The sequence below is a fragment of the Hippocampus comes genome, unplaced genomic scaffold (assembly GCF_001891065.2).
Source record: "Hippocampus comes isolate QL1 unplaced genomic scaffold, H_comes_QL1_v1.1 scaffold18, whole genome shotgun sequence".
NCBI classification, from domain to species: domain Eukaryota; kingdom Metazoa; phylum Chordata; class Actinopteri; order Syngnathiformes; family Syngnathidae; genus Hippocampus; species Hippocampus comes.
This window is the reverse complement of record NW_017805014.1, coordinates 173,324-192,862: the sequence shown is the minus strand read 5'-3', so window position 1 is coordinate 192,862 and position 19,539 is coordinate 173,324. Positions and strand designations below refer to the sequence as shown.

At 46.5% G+C, this 19,539-nt stretch overlaps 1 protein-coding gene across 6 annotated transcripts in view; it reads right to left on the bottom strand.

Moving 5' to 3' along the window:
- Positions 1-19,539, bottom strand: part of nrxn2b (neurexin 2b) — a 285,878-nt gene that overhangs the window by 229,481 nt on the left and 36,858 nt on the right. For all 6 annotated transcript variants that reach the window (XM_019863281.1, XM_019863279.1, XM_019863275.1 and 3 more), the window contains exon 2: positions 14,896-16,041. In XM_019863281.1, the coding sequence (XP_019718840.1) occupies positions 14,896-15,607 (712 nt within the window). In that variant the 5' untranslated portion in view covers positions 15,608-16,041. The remainder of the gene's footprint in view (positions 1-14,895; positions 16,042-19,539) is intronic.

Below are 19,539 nucleotides of genomic sequence, written 5' to 3'. Positions count from 1 at the left end.
GGGGGGGGCTGATGCTGTAATGTCCAAGTAAGCTGCTGTAAACGCTCACATCCCGCATCTCACTTGCAAAGCTATTAAGGGTGAGCACGGCTTATAACACTACACACACACACACACACACACACACACACACACACACACACACACACACACACACACACACACTGACAGAAGCAATTACACATGCAAGGTCAAGAGGAGCTAATGTGACTGGCTGAAAGTGGTCAGCGAGACCCTGAGGGGCTGAGCAGGTCAAGCCCGAGATTTGTATCATAGCTCAGCATACAGTCTGGAAACGAAGTTGGAGTTGAATTTGTTAGTAAAACATCAAGCGAAAACCTCGGGGGAGACAGGTGAGACAGAATTATTGTTTTGTTTCATCACAGGCGCATTGATTTGTTTTGCTGAAGTGTTTGGAGCCAAACAATGTGCGCCACAGAACGGCAAAAATTAACTTCCCACCTCTGCAGCAAGAAAATAATAAAATAACCCAAAGGTGTTGTTGATTTTTTTTTTTTAAGTCCAATAAATGTTGTTTGCTTGTTGTGCAACCGCCAGGGGTGGCTGGGAGTCATCCGCGAAGCTTGCCGCTTCCGACTTTAGGCCAAAGACTCTCAGAATTCACCAAACTTGACCGAAGAAGCCCCAGGACATTGTTTTCATGTTTCTGCAAGTGACCCGTGGCACCCCGAGAGGTAAATCATCCAGTTTCTCAGTAACCTGGATTCCCTTCTTTGTGTTTGCGATGTCAAAAGTTGACTTCCTGTTGCTTTCAGGGCACAGCTAGCCAAAGTGCTAATTGGTGAACAAAGAGCGGTGAATTCGATCCCGCAATTGGCAAGACTTGTCCAAATGCAAGCAAACCTGCAGGAGAGTTTAAACTTGAGAAAATGAACTCAACCTTTGGCGGCCATCTTTCAACACGAGTCCAGAATCAACGAGGACGTTGGGGGCGGGAGGAGTGTGACACGTTAGCCAAAAGCGCGACAATGACACGCTGACCTTTTCGAGACGCATCGCCGCCGAAGAAGACGTGCCGGTGACAGTTTGCGCTCATGACTTTGGAGGTGATTAGCAAAAGGAAAACAAACAGACAAGCCACTGACGACACACTTGCAGCAGCCGCTCAGGCTTCTTGCCAGGTGCCAAGGCGACGCGAGCACAAAGTAAACACTCGGGGAATACGAGCCTGAACGCAAGCAGTCCATCTTCGGCGCCATGTAGCGCCTTCATTTGGCGGACGGTGACCAAACAGGATGTCAGCTCATTGTCTGGTCTTTTTTTTTTTGGGGGCTCGGGAAAAAGTGCCAAATCTTTGGCTATTTATGCAAACTGGACATTGAGATGTAAACACGTGAGGAATTTATTCAAACCGCAAACAAGGGCCTTTGAAATGACACTCCGCCTTGCGTGTGATCGAAAAGCGGGCGTCATTAACCCTTGCATGCACCCTGTGACCTGATAACATGATAAGCTGTGCGCTGTAGTAACCGCTGTCCCTGAAAGGATTAATCTGGGGCTGGAGTTTTTTTTTTTTTTTTTTTCATATCGAGTGTATATATTCAAAGCCACTTCTGACTTTTATATTTCGATAGAAGAAGCAAAAGAAGAAGTGGGTCATTTCCATGAAAGCCTTTGAAGCTCTTATCGGCAAATGTAATACATGGGGATGAAATGAGCAGCACAAGGAAGAGAAACACACTTTTTTTTCTTTTTTTTTTTAAATAATGTGCTCTTTCAACTGTTGAATTAGTCTGTAGATTTCCGCTCCGTTTTAAGGAACCAATATTTAATTCTGCGCCAAAGCTGCTTGCGGTACGCCGCTGTTCAGTTGGAGACCAAACCTCAATTTCCTTCGACTCAACCAGAACAAAACTGAGGTCTGGCGCGCTGATTGATTCGGATCGGACTTTCAGCGGGCACAACAAATCCATCCCCAAAACGGCCGTCGAGCAGCTGAAAAAAATTCCCGGACAGAAGGGTGGCGTGCTCCAAGCGGACTGGGAGGACTTTCTCTGCTTTTATCTCCAGTAGGCTTGATTATTGTCATGGGCTTCTGAGTGGAATCCCTCCGAAGAGCAACAAACAGCCGCAGCTCACTGAGAACGCTGCGGCTCGGCTTCTGACCACAACAGAGAGTGCACAGCACATCTTACTTCAGTCTTACAGACTTTATACTGGCTCGCGGTCAGCTGTAGGATATAATTTAAAATTCTGGCACTGGTCTGTCAATCACTGAATGGCTTCGCTTCTGAATAAATTCAAGAAATGCTCAAGGGATGCTTTGCGCTCCGCAGACTTCGATCAATTCGCGGAGGCCAGAGTCCGAAGAAAATAGGGGGCATCAGCATTTCGATGTTACGCTGCACACAAATGGAATAAAATGCCAATAGAGATGAAGTTAGGCCCAAGCGTAAATGCTTTTAAATCCATCACGGTACCTCCAAGATTAAGATTAATGCCAAGATGAAATGTTTTAAATGTGTTTGCCCTTAAATGTTTGGGAACTGTGAAGCACATTGAGTTACCTTGTGTATGAAATGCGCTCGATATATGAAGCTGCTTTAAGTTGCCTGAACTGGAAAGGATGCGGACGGCGCGATGTTCGTTTAATACGCCGCGCGTTGCAATCTGATTGCATCTTAATCTGATCCCGGAGTGCAGTCTGTGGATGCAGTCGTTCGTTCCATTTAGGAATCCGCTCATCAAGTACTAATCCCGTCAAACCGGGCTTCAAATCCTTTTAGGTTTTGCCCAAGTAACGATAGATCCTAGATATAAGTAAGTAAAAGGTTCACCTGGGTACTGGCAGTCAAGATTTAGTACAAATATGAAGTCAATGATTTTGATCTTGGAGGCGCCTTCAGATGAACATGCAAAGTTTACATTTTTTGGGGGGGGGTTTAATCCGTAGAGCTGCTGCCGTTATCGGTGGCTCCACCCTTTTCTTCTCACCTTCATGAACATGAAGTTTTGGTGATAATAATAGACAATAAGAACAAACACTTATCACTCCAAACAACGTTGTTCCCCCCCCCCCCCCATGAACACCTCTTAAGCATTTGTTTATTATAGCGCGCGCATCGAGTCATCGGCACATCACAACGGTGCCTCGCAAACAGTTGTTTTGTTGACAGATGAACGCTTTCTTCGCTTGTATCTGCCAATTAAAATCTGTCCATCTGCCACGCAGGATGACTGGCACATTGTCGACTCAACATGAAGCGCGCCGGGGAAGAATACCGTCTTTGCATCACACATCCCTCGCAGACAGCTGGGCGCGCCGTCTCGTTTTCGTGGACCGGATCCGAATCCTTTCTTTGAAGGCGGCCACGTAAAGAGTTTTCAAAGGCTCCCGTAGCCCACGTCGACATGAGAAGCGGACGATGCGGCCGCAAGCTAACGCAAGGATACACTCGGAAAAGGTCAGCGCAGAGAGTCTGTCTCAGAGAAGAGGAGATGAGAGAAGGCATCATCTTTGACCTAGATCGGCTGATGAGCTTCCAGCGCACATGCCGGACAAATAAAGGCGGCTGGCAAACGTCCACGGCGTCTCCGGAGCCCAGACGGATCGCTCGTAATATGCTGCCGTCGACGTAAGGCAACAATTCAGCGTTATTGCTTTCGAGTATCAGTTTCAGCAGGCCGGCTTTTGACCTCCACATGCGAAGGTCAAAGGCAGACATCAGAGCCGGGTGGCGTTTCAATTGCCTCGGACTCAATGACAGTCTTACGGCACCCTTGCGACCGCATCATCAGGTGTCATCCATCATTCATGGCGCCGCTCCTCTGCTTAACGACAAACACCGAAAGCGAAACTTGCACCCTGTCAATAATGCATGAGCGTGGGGGGGGGGCGGCGTCCAATCGTCTCAGCGCAGGGGGGGCCGAGGAGCTTCCACCCAATGGAACAATCCCTTAATTAGCTCTGACCAAAGTCGTGCTCACACAACGGGCGTGCCTGCTCCTGATCAGCGCATGAAGTGTGCAAGCTAACCCCCCCGCCTGGAATCACCCCATTCCGTCCGATCCTTCTCCTCACCCAAACCTTGAAAGGGCAGCTGCCAATAATGCCGCCTGATTATTTTTGGGTTCCACTCCACAACTGTTTATTGTGCTTCCATTAGCCGGGCGCCGTCATTCTAATTACACCGACATCTTTTGCGGAGGATAAAAGTTAATGAGCTTTTATGAAATAATGACATGACCTTTTTATTTATTCATCGACACCGACGCCTCCCTCACCCGCGTCTCCACCTCCCTCGGTGTTTTGTGGAACTTCCCTCGCAGGGTCCAATCAGATTCTACTGGCACACTGCTGGCGAAGTGCACGCGGGAGACGACAACCTTGATCATCATTTTAGTCCTCACAAATGGACTAAACAATGACATTTGAAAATGAATCTGTGCACGCTGCAGTTCCTCAGATCACCCACGACAGTAACAACACAGCCAGCGTGTTATTTTTCGCAGTTGAGTAATCTGACTACGGTTACAATTCGAGACCGGGTAGCAGTTACTGATGGCAGTCAGCTTTCTGTGAGCTGCCACTTCCTCATCCTACACATGTGGCAGTGCCATTAACTGCCTGTTGAGGGCAGCAGTGAGTGACATTTGCCGACACTCGAATAGGTATCACACATTTTCAGTCACTCGACGACATGGAATAAAACTACCGGGAATGAGCGCAAATATATAAAAATAGCATTTTACTTGATAATAGTAATACAAGATCATTTATTTGCGCTAGCTTGTCTCCAGAGTTCAAAAGGTTCTGCGTTGGGCCCCTGAGCTCCCGGTGTGCACCTTCCCAGTTTCCGAACAGCTCCGCAAAGAAAATGAACCAGATGCGAATGCACCCTCGTCTTGTTTGTGACAGTACTGGAGACATTTGACTCTGCTCATTCAGGTTTTGCGCTTGAGCACATCCAACGCCCCACGGAGGAGTGATGTTCACCAGGCACGAGGCACAACAACAACCACAACAACAACAACAAACGCTCCACTGCAAAAGTCTGTGCAAGTGTGTCCTGAACCAATTGACGTTTGAAAAAGCCCCCCCCCCCCCCCATTCGCACTCCTGGACACCAGATTTGACAAAGCGATACATTCTTGGAAGCAGAATGTGACCTGGAAGCAGACTCCGGTCACAGGGGGCATTCATTTCGGCTTGAGACGTACACGTTATCGACCTGAAGCAGCCCACCTTCACGTTTAGGGGCTGTTGAACTGAGACATTACTTGCCCCCCCCGATGCGAATATGGCAACGACTGCGTGAGCTTTGCGGATTCTCAATGAGACAGCGGCCAGCGAGGCATAAAAGAAGGAATACAGAAGCAAGGAGTCGGAACGAAGGCTATAACGACGCGGCGACTTTTTTTTTCCGTCTCGTTCGCAAGAGTGCATGTGAAATGGGCTGTTGGCATCATGCAAAGGGACAGTGTTCAGATGGGTCAGTGAGTCGCCAAATAGGATGTTTCCACAGGGGAGGAGCCGACATACATCCTGACAGGGAAAAGAAGAAGACCATTCTAGTTCGAGTGAAAAAGAAATCTTCATGGCCGGCCACTCCTCTGAAGACTTTCTGGGAGGTTGTGTCAGCTCAAACGCTCACACGCCAGAAGGACAATTTTTGCATTCAGAACATTTCTTTTCAAAGATACAACTACGGTAAGGTGAATATCGAAATGTACGCCGCAGGCTAGTCGAGGTACAATGAGACAAGAACACGTTGGGCTTTCTCATTGCACCTTTGCAACCGGCATCAATAATTTATCAGGCTCCGATGCCACGTCCCACAGACCGAGTAAGACCAAATTTAGTGGGGGAACGGCGCTTTCGTTTTGACAGGCTGAGCTGATGGTGCGCCCTCCAGGAAGGGTACACCTCCTTCTCCCCCAGATTCCCTTCCCACGCCCGCCTCCAATTCCTTAAAGGAGCATCTCTGTGAAGCGAAAGATGTGTCACTGCAGTGAAAGTTGACTGGTCGGCAGCTCGCTGCCAAGTCGCAAAAAAATGAATAAAAAAGGAAAAGGAAAGAGCGGCTGTGGAAGACGCACAACAGAAGGAAGTTGACTGGTCTGTCACACAACAGGAAGCTTGATGTCTCTTATATGCAGGTCAGGAAGAGTCAAGCGTATAATGCTATCATGTTTTAGCCACCAAAGCCTTGAGCGCAGTCCCCAAATGCGCTTGTGCTCGTCTGTCTTCTCGAAGTATCTGACGCAGAGGCTAAGTCCGGGCAAACGCTGCGAGTTTTTAATTTTTATTTATTTTTTTTAATGTACATTTATTTTAATGCCGCATAAGTTAAAATACACGGTACTGGCGCTTTAATCCAGCAGTGAAGATATCACGCTCGAGTGTGTGCGCAGCATTTACAAAATTGAACTAATTGTGTTTGTCTTTCTGTATTTGCTTGTTTATGCACTCGTTTAGTTCCAGATTGTGCTGCAAGGAGAAGCAACGGCATCGGCTGCCACATTTCACGCCAGGCCTCTCGGAGCCACTCAGGAGCCCAGACTGTTATTTCCACCTCAGTGGTATTCTACCTGATTGCTGGCTGGCTTGCTTCCCTGCTGCCTGCCACCTGTGTGCTGCCATGCCACACACACGCGCACAAATATTCCGTAAACTGAAAAAAAAAAGCGGGCCATATCGCCGTAGTTACGAGGCCGTAGCATAAACACTCTCATCTCTGGCGTTGACGTGTTAAGGATGAGGGTTTGGTCTCCCTTGTATCACGTTAAGTTGAAGTTTGTTTTCGTGCCACACGTGTTGTAGATAGCAATTCGTTCCCGGACTTAGTTCAACATTAACACCCTTGTGGAAGAGGATAACAGGATAATGCCAAGGTTGATCCTCCGCGAGCGGCTTTGTGGGTGTGGGATTTGTGTGTTATTGTCATGAAAAGCATCACAGTGGATTTAGTTTCGGCCGCTTCACCGGGACCAAATAGCAAAGTTAAACACGCTCGCAATCACAACCACACTGAGTATTAAGACGAGTACTGTTCACGAGCCTGAACAAGAGTTCCGTAGGGAGGCGGCTTTGCAAACACGCATCTGAGCCTTTTTTTTTTTTTTTTTTTTTTATATATGCTTTTTAGCTCTGAAAAGCCAAAGACACGATATTAGTTCACCCGGTCCTACAGCAAGACAACTATCGATGTCAATCAGTCCTCAAAGCTTAATACTGCACGGAGGCGTCAAGACGGCATGCATGGATGATGCGGCTCCGGGTCCACCAGGGAAGATAATCCACTACTTGTCTGCGCGCTCCCGCCATTCCGCACTTGAAGGGTAATAAGTGGCTCGGCTGGATAGCGATTTCATCACACGCCGGTCCTTCTTGGTTATTGCTTCGGTGCGTGATAGTCAGCGGCGGCCGCCTACAGAAGAAACCGTCGCGGCGGAAATGAAATGACGCCCATTTCAGTTTTCATGAAATGGAAAGAGTGGGTCCAACATTGTTGGCCGGGTGGGGAAAACGGGTCGAGGTGACTGCGGGTGAGAGGTGTCATGTTATCAAAGGTCCCGATAGGTCAGCTCGTTTGACCGGAGGGGCAGTCGCTCCAGTTACAGCATTCTGCAAGCTCGATCACCGTCATTCTGAGATCAGAATTCTTCTCCGTATTTACAAAAAAAAATGTCTCGACTGACATTTTTGGAACATCATTTCCCGACATAATGACTGACTTTGTATGACTTTGTTACTGTGACAGAGCTTATTTAATCCATGGCTGCACAACGAGCATTGTTTATTCAAACCGGGAGACGTGCGTGTTGTCTGTCGTTAATGCGCGGCTTAGCATCACATCGGAACAACAGCTGGCAGAGACACCATGAGGAGAAGCAGTGTCCATTGTTCAAGGCAAAAAAAACCCCAAAACTTGGCACCGGCCCACTTGCATAACAAGATTAACCCGATTTCCGCGTCAGCGGCATTTACAGCAAAATGGTGTCATTCCCAGCATCCGCAATGACCTCGCCTCCCAGACGTATCGCCTGGCAAACAAGCCTGAGAAGAAGGTAAAGGCTGACCAGTGTCATCTCAAGCCGACGACCTGTCCTTCTCAGTCCAGTTTGCCCCCCCCCACCCCCCAAAAAAAAAGACTTCTGATGGGGAGACAGTCAATATTTACCTTTCCTGGCCAGGATATGTGTCAATGTTTATGCTTACGTGTGATGAATTGATGAAATAATAGGTGACAACAACTTGGCTGCTGTAAAGGGACAGATAAATATTGCGCAAGTACGATTTGGTGTATACAGTATCGTGCTTAAAGTCCCTGTAAAGTGAAAATATCTTCTAAATTTGAAAGCTTCCAGTAGATGGAATACACAGCGTACATCATAAATTATCATGAGTCTTTTTCACGCCGCAATGAGGCGCTCCAAAGCACCGTGGTAGTGCAAAGGCCCCGCCTACTCTCAGGCTGTCGCACTGGACTTTTACTGACACCCCCTCGCTCTTCCGTCTTCTCTCAGTGATATGCGCACACTCATGGCCAACAACGAGGCGCTCTAAGGTGGCCATGCTGGCACAAAGCCCCCGCCTACACTGTCGCTGCCACATCAGACTGTTCCCCCTCTCGCCCCCTCATTCTTCCATGACGTGCACACACATTCATGGCCAACTACAAGGCACTCTAATGCAGCCACACCAGTGGACTATCCAAAGGGATGTATTTTATGAGTGTAGGCACAGAGTAGAAAAATGTCTAAATTCACTTTAGAGAGTTTTAAACCATTTTAAGCCCGGGTATAATAGCTGCCCTAAATTAACAGCATTCATAATTAACAAAATATTTTTTTCAATAAGCCACTCGCATAACCAGCGTGGGATTTGAGTGACAGCAACACAAGCAGGAGGTACTTTGGCAGTCGGTGACTCATTTCCTTTGTAATTTGGTGACTCTGGCGCCGCATTAACTCCATAGGCGGTCCTGTCAGTTGCGAATCAAATTGACTGAATAAACAAATCTGTGATCAGCTTTGATACGGGAACGACAAGATCAGAATGCAAAGCACGGCGGCAACCAACACGACCACACGAGCAATACGACTAATCACGATGAATTACTTGATTCAGATGTCGTCAAGTTTGACCGTCAAGTGGGTGTCAGGCGCCACGCGAGCCAAGCCACTTGCTCACTCGTCCACGTGGTGAAGAATGACAGCGGGATTTAATTGCATCTGACGGACGCACGCCCGGGCGGCCGTGCACTTTAGAGCCAACCGACGTCTCACCTGACAGACGCGAGGGAGGTGCTGGGCTGGAAAACATTCAATTGACACCCTTGCTGGAGGCCAGTCGTATCCTACACGGCCAGAGTCTTGCACTGCCTGTGCGCGTCAGAAGTGTTGTCGCATTTTATAGGAAGCAAAATCAAGTTAGTAGTCAGTGTTGCCACAGTTATCTTGAAAAAGTTAATTGACTGATGACTTGACTTTAATAGTAACCTCGTTATGGTACTAGTGAGATTATACAGTAGGTTACTTTATTAGGTGACATAAAATTAACAACCAGTTCTGCCAACACTTACCGGTAATTGTAAGTAGATTTTTAATAGTGACAATTAATGTATACATTTCATTTTAATTACTTTTTTCTTATTTTAATACCAAAAAAAAGGATGGATAAAAAAAAAAAAATCACTTAACTGTTGATATTGTCACGGCAACCTAAACATTTACAATGTACATTGTTTGATAAGTAAAATCATGAAATGCGGGGACCTCATATCGTCACACAGCCTTGTGGGTTTTTCTCTTTCACCTTGAATGTATGTGCTGCGATACATTTTTGTCGTTGTAGCTTCAATTTGATGTATTGCTCGGTTTTTGAAGCTAGCTAACACTTTGTCAACAGCACAGAGTGGGCGACATACCTTAATATTTTCTTGACCTGACACAAACAAAAAACAGTGACTTGATTTCCAGCTTCTGAACGCAAATCGCTCTCTTTCCTCCATTGGTATTTTTCACGTGGTCGAAAGGTGAGATGGCGCTTATGTGACGGCACACAAATTGTAAAGTCCCTGAATTCTTCATTTCAAGCAGTAAACACTGTAGTTCCCCTTTCTTGTGTGTTCTATAATGTACAATTGTTTGCCGTGTGTCTCTATCGAGGAATGGGGTCTCCTCCTGTATTTTATTATTTGTTAGTTATGCATGTACCACATACCCACGCGAGGGAAAACCGCGATTGAAAAATATGTGATTGCTATTCAAGTGTTGTCAAATATCATGCCGCGATACAAGCAAGAGGTAGTAAACGGCATTACCTTTTCAAAGTAGTCATATTACTGAGAAAAATAATGCATTAGGGTCGTTGTTTTTGTATATTCAAAATATCATAATAATTAAAAAAAATCAATATATTGGACCAACGTATTACTTTCTAACCCGCGACTGGCATCGCAGATAGTCGCACATTAATTAGTAGCTGACATTTACGCCACCACGCAAATTTACGGCAGTCATTTGTCCAGAAGTCAGTTAAAAACAATGTGTCAGGAAGAAGCTATGTGCCAAGTTTATCTTACACAATCGAGTCATTCTGCGTTAAATCAACCAAAGATTTTTCCCTTCCTGCTCACACTTTCTTCAGATTGCACGGTGGGGTGCGAAGCAAGAAGACCAAAATGCAAAACATTTTTGTTCTCAACCCCACTGAGAGATACAGATAATTAACTACTTTGTGCATCACGACCATTTTAGTCAATTACTCATTTCTCTCAGAGTGCCAATCACAACAATTAAAAAGATGTTCATCCACATCCTAAAGTATCTGCAACGCTATTTTGGGAGAAAATAAGATATATTTTGGACTTAACTTTGAAGTTTAGAGTTGGGGAATTTTTTTAATTATGCTCGAGGAAGGGGAAGAACTTTTGTAACGAGTTTGTGGAGTACGAAAGCATTTTAAGTGATAGCAACATCAGCTTACTTTGTGGTATAGTTTCAAAGATATAGTGTGGATATTTAAATTATAGAAAACTCTCTTATTAGCCATCATATCTCTCACGCTAATTAAGAGCTATGAAAAAGAAAAAAAAAATTAAATTCCAATAGCGTACCGATTTCTGCTTTTTGGCCACAGTGTTCATTGCAACTATAATACGATATTCATGGTTCGTCTTACAGGCTGCGGCTCCCTAATGAGCACGTCACTTAACCCAACCGCTAACGCGGCCATTTATATTCGCCAACCCGAAAGATCATTCAAAATCTTCTAAACCCCGCCCGGCAATATGAGAAATTCTGTTTTGAAAAGGGCTGACAGTGAATATGTAACATACGCAGCTCAAGTTTGATGGCCCCTTTGTCACCGCGCTCGTGCTCGTGCTACTTCCGGCCCAGTGCCCAGGTTAGCACTTTCTTCTTCCACTGCCGAAATTGGCAAGCTGTAGCGCTTGAAACTGGTGCCTAAGCTAGCCCCAGTTATTTGTTGGGCCAGACTCTGGCACCAACTGCATCAGGGCGCGCAGAGCGGGGTTATCATGACAGCCGCAGATGTAGAGGAATGACTCCCTGAACACATGCACGTTTGGCACAAACTGTTAAACGGTGAACTCCGGCACAATTGTGCCACCAGAAGTGCCATCGCGGATGTGCCCAGCTAACATCCGATCTCCGACTCGCAGCCAGCCTCGGGATCATCTACAATGATTAAAGATGGAAGCAATGATGATAGGATGTCCCTGGCTGTTATATAGAACATACAAGTTTCATCGATGCTATGCTAAGTTGCCTAGCAGATGCTAACAGCGCAGTCTTCTTATTATTAATCGCGCAAGCGCTCATGGGTCAACGTCAACGTAAGCAGTGACGTTTGGATGCTTTAGGATGACGTCACGACGGAGCTCCTACTTGGCTCTTGGTGGAAAACCAAACACGTTCTTCGGAAGACCTTGTTAAGCACCAACGAAGCACAGCACTGGACCTGGTGCCGAACAAACACCAAGTTTTGTTTTGTTTTGTTTTGTTTTTTGTGGAAATCGGGTATCAGACTCCAATAATGGGGCATTAATCACATCACCACCCGCTCCAATCCTAAATCTCCCCTTTCCCCCTCCATCCGGTTCGGTTGCACTGATCGCCATGATGTATGGCTCTGCTTGGCGTATCGTTCGCCGTTTGCCCAAACCGCGATCTGTCATTGTCGTGACCCAACTATTATGACTGAAAACCAGTCTTGCTTTGGTAAGTACACATTTTGGGACACATTTACAGCGCATATACCCACCCTAGCAACCCGCGGGGCAATCGCAATGCCCCAATGAGAATGTCCCACGCATCACGATAATTTCCACTCGATTTCTTGATGAAGATGGTTTGTATTCCAGCGAGCACGCGAGAAAAAGATGAATATTCTGGAGAATTACCCAAAAATATGCAGGGGGAAAGAATTACAGACAGCGCACAGTTTGCACACATTCGTCATCATCGGGTGTCTTAAACCTGCTGTCCACGTGTTAGTCAAAAGAAAGAAATATATCACCGGATGTGGCAGCCCGCTAAGATGACCCACCTTCAACCGAAAAAAAAAAAACATCGCTGGGGACAAATTAAGACAGAGCGAATGGTCGCACCCCTTCTCCGTTTCAAAAGGACAAATGTTTCCTGCAGTCACTGTAGCACCGCATTGGCATTCTGCTCTCAATTTAGCTTCTAGCCAGCGCACAGCAATCTGACACGGCGCACGCAGACAGGAGGCGAGGAAGACGGAAAAGCGCCCGACATCAGGAGGAAGCAGGCAGACAGGAGTCCACGGCGCTAGCCAGTAGCGACATCGTTTTCTGCGCTGTAAAGGTTCCCTTGACTAAATCTATGCTCAGACGTTGACTCAAAAGTTATGCTTATAGCAGTGTTTCCCAACCGTTAGTGTCTAAGGCACATATTACACATCGAAAAGAAATTATCACGGCACACCATTCTGTAAAACGAACAAAAAGTGGAGACGGATATCCAGGTTAATTATGTAACTTCTAGTGGAAGAGCAGTTGATTGTTCTGTCTGTTACGATGCGTGTTGGCACACACACGCGCACACACACACGACTTTTTTTCCCACAACGTCGGAAGTCAGGCGTTTTGTCAATGAACATTTTCTTTGCAATTTAAAAACAAAGCCGAGAAAAGAAAGATAAATAAAGTCATATAGAAATATGTGAAAGTACCTTCACAATAAATTTTTATTCCGTTATCTTACGAGACTGGTCGAAAGTGTGCCGTGGAACTCCTGTCAAAATACTGTCACGCCACGCCGATACTTTACCCCCATTGCGATTGATTTTAGGAGAGCAAAATCCGTTTCAGAATTTGTCAGCGTGAAACAAATGGGTGGGTCGGGGGAGGTAGATATCAGCGCGGCGGGAGTGGAAAGTGCTGACAGTGGTCAGAGGTAAAAAAGAGATAAGTGGAGTGAACACAGCGAGAGCAACAGAGAAAGAGAGAGAGAGAGAGTTTCTTGTTGGGAGGTGAAGAAGAGATGGAGAACCCTGATAGCCTTGAGTGGGGTGGGGGGGTGCAGACCCGGCGAGATGGATGAATGCGCAGCGGAGGCGCAAGCACACAAGATATGGAAATGGGATGTGTCAGTAAGGGAGGAAGGAGGGGCTCTAAAACATAACCGAGTTTGACAGGAGCTGACAGCACAGGAGCACTTGAAGGCGGCAGTAGCAGCTAAAGAGACAATGGGCCTGCAAAGAAAAGAAATCCAACCATGTTTGATATCTCTCAAAACGCCGCCATCCGCGCTCTTTCCAAGACTCCTCTCGTCGCATCTATTTAAACAATTCACGAGAGACGCACGATCAAAATAAGAGGTGCTCGAAGAGAGCGAATCCTTCCGCTGGGCCCTCGATGGCTTTTACCAGAGTTTACCCCTGAGTCGTCCTCGTACTCCGTCTCACCGCCTCACACCAAAGGAAATCAATCGCGTGTGACCTCAATGCAGGATACTTTGGAAAAGCCAATACTTCATACCGCTAGGACCCGCCATTTTTCAACAAGATTCTTGACGAAGCTCAGTAAAGACTGGCAAATTTAATTTTCAGATAGTGTATTTTAATTATCGTATTTTCCGCACAGTAAGGTGCTTCGGAGTATAAGGCGCACATTTCAATGAGTGCCTATGTTAAAACTGTTTTCAAATACAGTCAGACCTCGGTTTTCGAACGTCTCTGTTCTCGACCAAATCGGTTTTCAACCAAAAATTCCGATTTTTTTATGCCTCGGATTACAACCGAAAATCGGTTCTCGACCAAACTGAGCGCACTTGAATGCGCCACTTGACTCCTCTCGCCTTCCTTACACGAGGAAGTGACGCTTCCTCGTGTAGCGTTCCATTGTGAGCAGACGTGTTCAATAAAGTTTTTTTTTTCAAAAGAGCGTGGTTTCGGTTTTCGGACAGATCGGTTTCTGGAACAGATTACGGTCGAAAACCGAGGTATGACTGTATAGGGCGCACCGCATGATAATAAGGCGCATAGAATAGAAGCTACAATCGTGGCTGCAGTTCCGCTATGCATCCACTAGATGGAGCTGCGCTAAAAGGAATACAATACAATACAATACTTATTTATGTAGAGCTTTCACAACCGCTGCAGCTAGAACAAAACACTTTCAAGACCATTTAAAAAAACTACGTACAAGAAATCAGAATATTGATCCATCGAGGCGCACTGTCGGCTTTTGAGAAAATGGAATGCTTTTAGGTGCGTTTTAAGAGTGCGGAAAATACGGTCCATTACAATCTAATTGTCAGGTCTTGTTTCATATTTAATCACCACTTTCCAACAAATCCCATATGTCCAGTCACAAATTCTAAAACGGAGTCGTTTCTGGAAGAAGGAAGATACATTTCAATGGTAGGTTGGTCCCTTACCTTCCTTGCAGTATTTCCCCTTGAAGCGGGTGTGGGTGCAGTCGCATTGAACCTCTCCGTACTGGACAGAGCAAAAGCCTCCATTGAAGCAGGGATTCTGTTTGGTGCACAGGTACTCCAGGTCGCTGTGGATGCCCTGGCTGTTCAGCAGGGTGGGCGGTGTCTCTCCCAGTTTCAGGTTGGAGATCAAGCCCATGAAGGGGGGTTCATACTTGACCGTGCTGGAGGTGAGCGCGGAGAGGCGTACGTCGGGCGGTACGCCGCCCACAAACAGGTCGCTGACCACGGCCATCTCCTTCCGCTTGGACTTGACCTCCGCCACTTTGGTCTCGCCGTCGACCATCAGGAGGGTTTCCCGGTAGTTACGGGTGAGCAAGACCATGTGCCAGCGGTCGTCGTTGACCCGCGTCTCCAGGTGCAAAACGGCCGGCTCGGCGCAGTGGATGGCAAAGCGCATCTGGAGGCGTCCGCCGGCGATCAGCAGCTCCAGGAAGTCGCAGTTGCCGCCGTCATCCAGGTAGAGGACTAAAGCTTTGCTGATGTTGGTCTTAAGGCTAAAGCTCAACTCGCCGACCGAGCCGGCCTCCCAGCGCCCGTAGCGGGCCCACTGGCCGGGCGCCCCCCCAAACTCCAGCGTCCTCACTCTGGAGAGTAGACCGATGAGGGCCAGCGGCAACAAGGGCCAACACGGGAATCGAAAGCCCCTCATCATGATAGAAGTTCAGAGGTAGGAGCTTTTTTTTTTTTTTTTTTTTTTTTGCTGCCGTCAATAGATTTGAAATGTGAGTAACAATTATTCACTCTTGGAGCTACCCGAGAAAAAGCCTAGCAGGGGCCCTTTTTTTTTTTTCAATTTTCCTAACGACTCAGCAGTTCTTTTTCCAGATCTGCCTGATCTAATTCTTTGTTCTTATCCTAACTCTCCTCCGCCTCTCCATCAGTTGGTGCCTCTAGGATTCTGAGGAATGGAATGAAAAATAATAGAGCATAATCGGAAAGGGGAGGTAAGGGCAAGACTTTGTGAAGCCACCTGGTCTCTCTCTTGGGACCAAAGAACTGATTTCAGTGGACAGCCATTCTTCTCTGGAGCAGGACGAATTAGGTAAGTACGAGTCCCATCATGACGGGGACGAGGCGAGGCAGGATCTGGAAAAGACAGACAAAACATTTTTGTTCAAACAAATGTACTTGCTTTTTTGGGGGGGGGTTAGCAACATTATGAGAACAAAGTTCAGTGAGTGTATATGCAGCAAGCGCTGCGAAGCTCGATGATGCAAATGAGGCTCGTTTGGCCTTGGCGGCGGGTCCGCCTGAGCGGAATGCGGATCTTGAGATGTGCTGAAGCACACTTCTACGCGTTGGGTCATTAGTGGCGGCAAACATATGCAAACACACACGGCATTGAATGGAATCGAATTGACGGGAAGGTGCCGCCGACCGAGCGCAAATTTGAATAGATGGCCTCCTTGACCCTGAGACTTGGCTCGCCATTCCGTCACTCTTCCCCTAACGTCGCTCCCTGTTCTGCTCTCCTGACAGTGATGGCGTCGGATTAAAAGCGCAGGCGGGCCGGAGAGTGTGTCATCGGCATAATCAACCTCTCCGAGGCGAGATGTTGACAGAGGAAGACGAGGGAGGACCGAGGGTGCTCATCAGCTCTGAGAGGTTGGGAGGCGATACATTGCTGCTTTTTTTTTGGGCCGTGCTTATTTTAATAAGAAAGAGAAGGCACAATCCTCCGCTTACGTTTGAAACGTGAAGGAGGACGTTTCAAACGGGAATTTGGGGAGTTTGACACTTCGCTTATACAGTGGTGCCGCTACTTAGGAAATTAATATGGTCTGGAAGAAATTTCTTAACTAGAAAATGTTGTAAGTAGAGACGCATTTTCCATATAAACGTCCCAAAACCGTTCCGAGACCCCCAAATTTCAGACATAAATGTTTCCTAAAGCATAAAAATGCATCAAAATATGTAACAAATGCATGTTACAATTAGATGATCGCACAATAAATGAGAGTTGTGCATAATATAAAAAACAAAGAATAAAGCATCAAAATGATGGGCATTTAACTTTTAACCGCGTCCTCATTGGTTTATTTTTTTGCCCTCTTGAGTTCATATTCTCTCTCAGGAGTGGTTTTTGCTTGCCGTTTTGTAAACAACTGATCCGAGGACGTTTGCTCTTGTCGGCTTTTAACAACCCTTCGAAAATGTCAGAGGCAAACATCAGCATAGTGAGCGATCGCCTGACTGGTGAACACTTTTTCTGGCTGATTCCCATTTATGCAAAACTATCGGAGCGCTTCATGGCCGAAGCAGCGAATGACGAGGACGCTGCATAGACACATATCTATCTTTTCATTTATCTACACCAGTGTTTTTCAAACCCTGTGCCATTGTCAGCTGTGCCGCAGGAAAATATCCAAAGTAATCGTGTAGTACCCTTCCATACCACTAGGAAGCAGCAACAGCTTGCCTTGTGTTTCACCCTTCCATACCGCTAGGGAGCAGCAACAGCTTGCCTTGTGTTTCGACGAGAAGAGACAAGCCAATTTGTGACACATGAATGCAGGACGATGTTGAAACAATAAATATGAAAGATGATAAAATACTTTTTTCTATGAGTTTATTTGATTCTAATTCAAGCTGTTACAACGTCATTCTTCAATGTTAAAAAACGGTTATAGTAACAATATAACACGTGAATTGTTAAAATAAACTCTTTTTATTTTCACTTTTTCAGCTAGTGGTGTGCCGCGAGATTTTTTTTCAATGAAAGAAGTGTGCCTTGGCTCAAAAAAGTTTGAAAAACACTGAATTACACACACAGACACGTAAGGTAGAGGTCCCTCTTAGCCAATGGGATCCCAGGATGATGCTCAGTGTAGCCAATGGCAGAGCAGTTAGAAGTATGTTGCGTTCAGGAAAGTCGGAGCTGCGAGTAGCAGGCCATACTGTATTTTTCTCTTTAGTAATCTTGAAATGTAATTCATAACAAAAGGCAATATTTTCTTGTTGAGGCGTTTCATAAATTTAAAATTTCCTATGAAGAGACGTTCGTAAGTAGGGGTACCACTGGATCCATCAATAGGATCTGAAAATTGAATGGCTGAATCATCTCAATTTTCAATTCAGCGGGATTTTGTCATTTCGATTGGATAGCATGTGCGGCGGGCAGATGGCGCAACGAATGCGTCAGGCATAACAGAGCGATCAAATCTGTTGCTTTCGGCACAGTCCGGTTTTGTTTGCTGAAGAGGCAACCGCGTGACATCTGAAAGCCTTGCGACTCGACGGCTCAAACTGAATATTTAGCTTTCCCGTGTCGGGTTGGCGGGAGCGAGCCTGTTGCAGACTTTGCGACTGCCAAAATCCAAGGACACTGAAGAAGATTAACAAGACCGGAGGCCTCCAGTAACTCGAGCTCTCCCGATAGTGCTCGTGTGTGCATTTGCCAATGCCTTGATTGCGCTTGCAGCCCTCGTGGAGCTGCGGCCGTTAACGTCAGGCAGTTCAATTCATACATGCATTTCAAATCTCTTCATTTGAGCCAAATCGAAGGATTTCACTCTTTGTTGTGAAAACACAGGCTCCAGACAAAACCGTATCCCGTGTTCTGCATCAAAAATGGAAGACGCGGCACAAAGGAAGAAATCCAGCGCGTTGCGTTTTGTTTCATTCCCGGATGCGTCTCAGCTGTTGCCTTATGAAAAAGGACAGCTCTCTCACTGGCAGCGCGAGAGGCAAGTCGAGTGAAAGCGCAATCTGCACACCCTGACCCGACTCCTTGTCAAAGTGAAGCTGCGCAACGCCTCGGGATAGCTGCATGGTCATGTGAGCGAGAAGCGACCCATTTCCTCCCACATCAACCCCGTGGGAGACGTTGGCATCGGGATCTTGACGCAGCCCACAATCCCCCAACCCCATCACTGGAGGACTTCGTGGCGCAAGCTGTCCCATTTCATGTTTTTATATCGTCATTTGTGGCAAAGTTGGACTTGGACTTGTGCGGCATGAAGAACGGAGTAAATAGCATATGTAGCCGTGCATGAATACTCAAAAACCGTCCAAGATCCAAATCCTCTTTCAGATAAAATACACGAGTTATACGCCCTAGCGACCAATGCTACATAACCTGTGTGTGCATGTACAGTATGTGTTTCGTTTGCGTGTCCTTCATTTCTGAAGTCTGCAATGGCTTTGAAAAAAAAAAAAAAAAAAGTCATACTGTAATATTCCAGACAAAGAATAAAGGAAGTCTCGCTCAAACCCGTATTTACATATTCATTCATTTGCACAAACATCAGCGCGTGAGGATTATACGCCGTTAGTGCACACTTACGACCTAACAGAACGCACGCGTGCACACAACTCAAACGCCGCGTATTCAAGTCAGGCAGGAGTCATTAATCCGATCCTGTAAGAAGCTCAGCGGGGAAGCGTACGACAGCATGAGGCCGCTGCTGCCGCGCGCTAATTAACCAGAGACTCGCGCCGAGAAACTTTTAATATTCAGCATGGGCAACGTGCAACAAACAGATGTGGTGCCATGCAAATGGAGGGAGAAGAAGTGCCACTTAGTCGTGACAACCAGACGAGGATGATTTCAGGTTCATTGGACAGCAAGATTTGCTTGACCCA